Source organism: Neophocaena asiaeorientalis, unplaced genomic scaffold, assembly GCF_003031525.2.
Source record: "Neophocaena asiaeorientalis asiaeorientalis breed wild unplaced genomic scaffold, Neophocaena_asiaeorientalis_V1.1 scaffold59, whole genome shotgun sequence".
Taxonomy (NCBI): Eukaryota; Metazoa; Chordata; class Mammalia; order Artiodactyla; family Phocoenidae; genus Neophocaena; species Neophocaena asiaeorientalis.
In genome coordinates, this window is record NW_020174268.1 from 2,532,644 (window position 1) to 2,535,562 (window position 2,919).

The window sequence follows — 2,919 nt, forward strand, 5'->3', positions numbered from 1 at the left end:
TTCCAATTTGAAATCTATGCTGTTCTGACTCATTGTTTTCCAGGAGTTTAGACGGAGGCATTTGGATTATATATACGTGTGTAGAGAATTCGGCTGAAATAGGGGTTTTTTGTGACGTATGTTTTTACAGAGCAGAAAATGGTCATATAGTCAAATTATTACAGTCAGTATTATAGGAAGACAATCACCACACTATCCACTTCCATTCACCCATCTTTCCTAATCGCATCCTCTCTTTCTCACCTGTCAATCAGTTTTCTGCAATGTGTACAAAGCCCTCTCCCAGTTAGAAGATGAGTAGTTTATGAGAATAATGTCTACATAATAATTTGATGTCCTTTTTACCCTTGATGGGATTCTCTCCACTCTAAACCTTAAAATTGATACTTTAGCAATTTTACAAGCAATTTCTACAATGGCAGCATCTTCACTTTCGTGCAGGGTGATTAGTAGCCCAGCTCTCATGAATTCTGGCTACTATGCGTTAGAGGTCATGCCACACACATTGTCATGAGCTTTTCTTTCTTTCTTTTTTTTTTTTTTTTGTCATGTCCTCACCCAAAATGTAAAATAATTTTGCATTAAGAGAGAATTGTGACACCATTTTACAGATGAAAGGGCTGAAATTTGACCTGAAACTTAGTCAACATCTGAGTTCTATGTAGAGGCAGATATTTTGCAGACAGCCCGGAAAAGAATAAATAAAATAACACGCCAAGTTTCATTAACCCTAATGAAAGTTTCTGAATGTGGGTGAAAATGAAGAGTCCGTGATACTCACATTTAAGAATTCTGTTGCGCGCACGCGCCTGAGCGTGCGCCCTTGGGCCGTGGCTTGGCGCCAGCTCCGCCTTCCGCTTGCGACGCGCGCTCGGTAGAGCCGGTGTATGTGCGGCAGTAACATATCGGCCCCGCTGCCCGCCATCGTGCCCGCCGTCCGGAAGGCCACCGACGCGGTAATTTTCCTTCATGGATTGGGAGACACGGGGCATGGATGGGCAGAAGCCTTTGCAGGTATCAGAAGCGCCCACATCAAATACATCTGCCCGCACACACCGGTTATGCCTGTAACATTAAATATGAACATGGCCATGCCTTCTTGGTTTGACATTATTGGGCTTTCACTAGATTCACAGGAAGATGAAACTGGAATTAAATAGTCAGCAGAAAGTGTAAAAGCTTCAATAGAGCAAGAGGTGAAGAATGGCATTCCTTCTAACAGAATTATTTTGGGAGGATTTTCTCAGGGAGGGGCTTTATTTCTGTACACGGCACTGACCACACAGCAGAAGCTGGCAGGCGTCACCGCTCTCAGCTGCTGGCTGCTCCTGCGGGCCTCCTTTCCACAGGGTCCTATCAGTGGCGTGAATAGAGACATTTCTGTTCTTCAGTGCCATGGAGATTTGGGTCTTTAGTTACCCTAATGTTTGGTTCTCTTACTGCTGAAAGGCTAAAAACATTGGTAAATCCAGCCAATGTAACCTCCAAAACCTATGGAGGCATGATGCACAGTTCATGTCAACAGGAAGTGATGGATATCAGGCAGTTCACTGATAAACTCCTACCTCCCATTGACTGACATCACTAAGAGGCCTTGTGGAGAAGTGCACACCAGCATCATCGTCGTAGAGTAAAACTTTTTCCTGTGCCCAATCTTGAAACCTCTAATGTTTGCAGTGTTAAAGTGTTTTGCAAATACACACCAATGACACAGACTAAATAAATCTCCTCATGGGAAATTTATGATCATTTAAGTTTCTATGTATGTATTTGTATAATATGATCCAGAATATACTAGTATTAAAATAGGTGAAGCAGCTAGCATCTTTCTCCCAAATGTAATTAAGAAAAATAATAAAATACGGCAACCAGACTTTTTATTACATCACTTGGAAATTATTAGTATGCTTAATGAAAACTTGTTCAGGTATAAGTGAGCAGTTAAGACATAAACAGTTTATGCGTGCTGTGACTTAGACTCTGGACTTATTCCCAAGTTAGTCACCATGCAGTATCTGTATTTTTATTATATGTGTTCATATGTACTTAATGATTATAAAACATAATAAGAATGAGGTGTTATTACATTATTCCTAATAATAGGATAATGCTTCTAAGTGTCAATAAATAGTAATATTGCTGTCTTCAAAACAAAAAAGAATTCTGTTAACTCAGCAGTGGGGCGTTTCCTAACCATCATGGGTGGACAAAATGACGGCTCATTCAAAGCCAAATGCTACCCTGGAATGCCACCGCAGAGCAGCGCGAAGAAATGCAAAGTTTAATTAAAAAGAGCTCCTTGAGAGTGCCAAGATCAACCCTGTTGTTTAATTAAATTGTTGATATTTTGGAGAACTGAATATTCAACTGATCTTATTTCTCAGGCACCCTTTGTCTCATCTTAGACTCTCCAAAATGCAAAGCCAGTGAGATGGTGGATGTCTTGTTTCTCCCCAAGGACACTGCTCGGTGCTCAACAATTCTACCTGCTAGTCCTCTTCCAGGCCTTGAAGAGTGGGAGTGTGGTGACGTTTTCACCCCATTCTCCTCAATGGGGCTTCTCTCTAGACCGTTTGCACATTTGGAAATGGCACCACAATCCAGTCTTTAAAAGGCCACAGGAGTCATCCTGTGCCAAGGTGATTCCTGGATGGTTCTGGAGATGCAGAGGGAAGGGTAATGGTGGGACTTCAAATCTTTGCTTTTCATGTTTCCTCTTACGTCATGACACTGAGACAGGCAACCTGTGAAGAGCTAGGTTATCCCTCTGGATTTAGCAGCGACCTGAGGATCCTTTCTGCCCTCTGGGAGCTAGAACACAGGGGTGATGTCTGGTGATGACTTTCCTATTATCTTGACTCTCCACCTTCCTCCATGGGAGAAGAGCCTTGGATCGTTATTCTTAGACCAATGGGGGCG

The 2,919-nt window shown here is 42.2% G+C and overlaps 1 protein-coding gene across 1 annotated transcript; it reads left to right on the top strand.

Moving 5' to 3' along the window:
* Positions 1–887: 887 nt before the first annotated feature.
* LOC112406631 (acyl-protein thioesterase 1-like) lies at positions 888–1,579 on the top strand. Its single transcript, XM_024755560.1, is given in 2 exon segments — positions 888–1,401; positions 1,404–1,579. Coding segments are annotated over 2 exon segments (690 nt in total).
* The last annotated feature ends 1,340 nt before the right edge of the window (positions 1,580–2,919 follow it).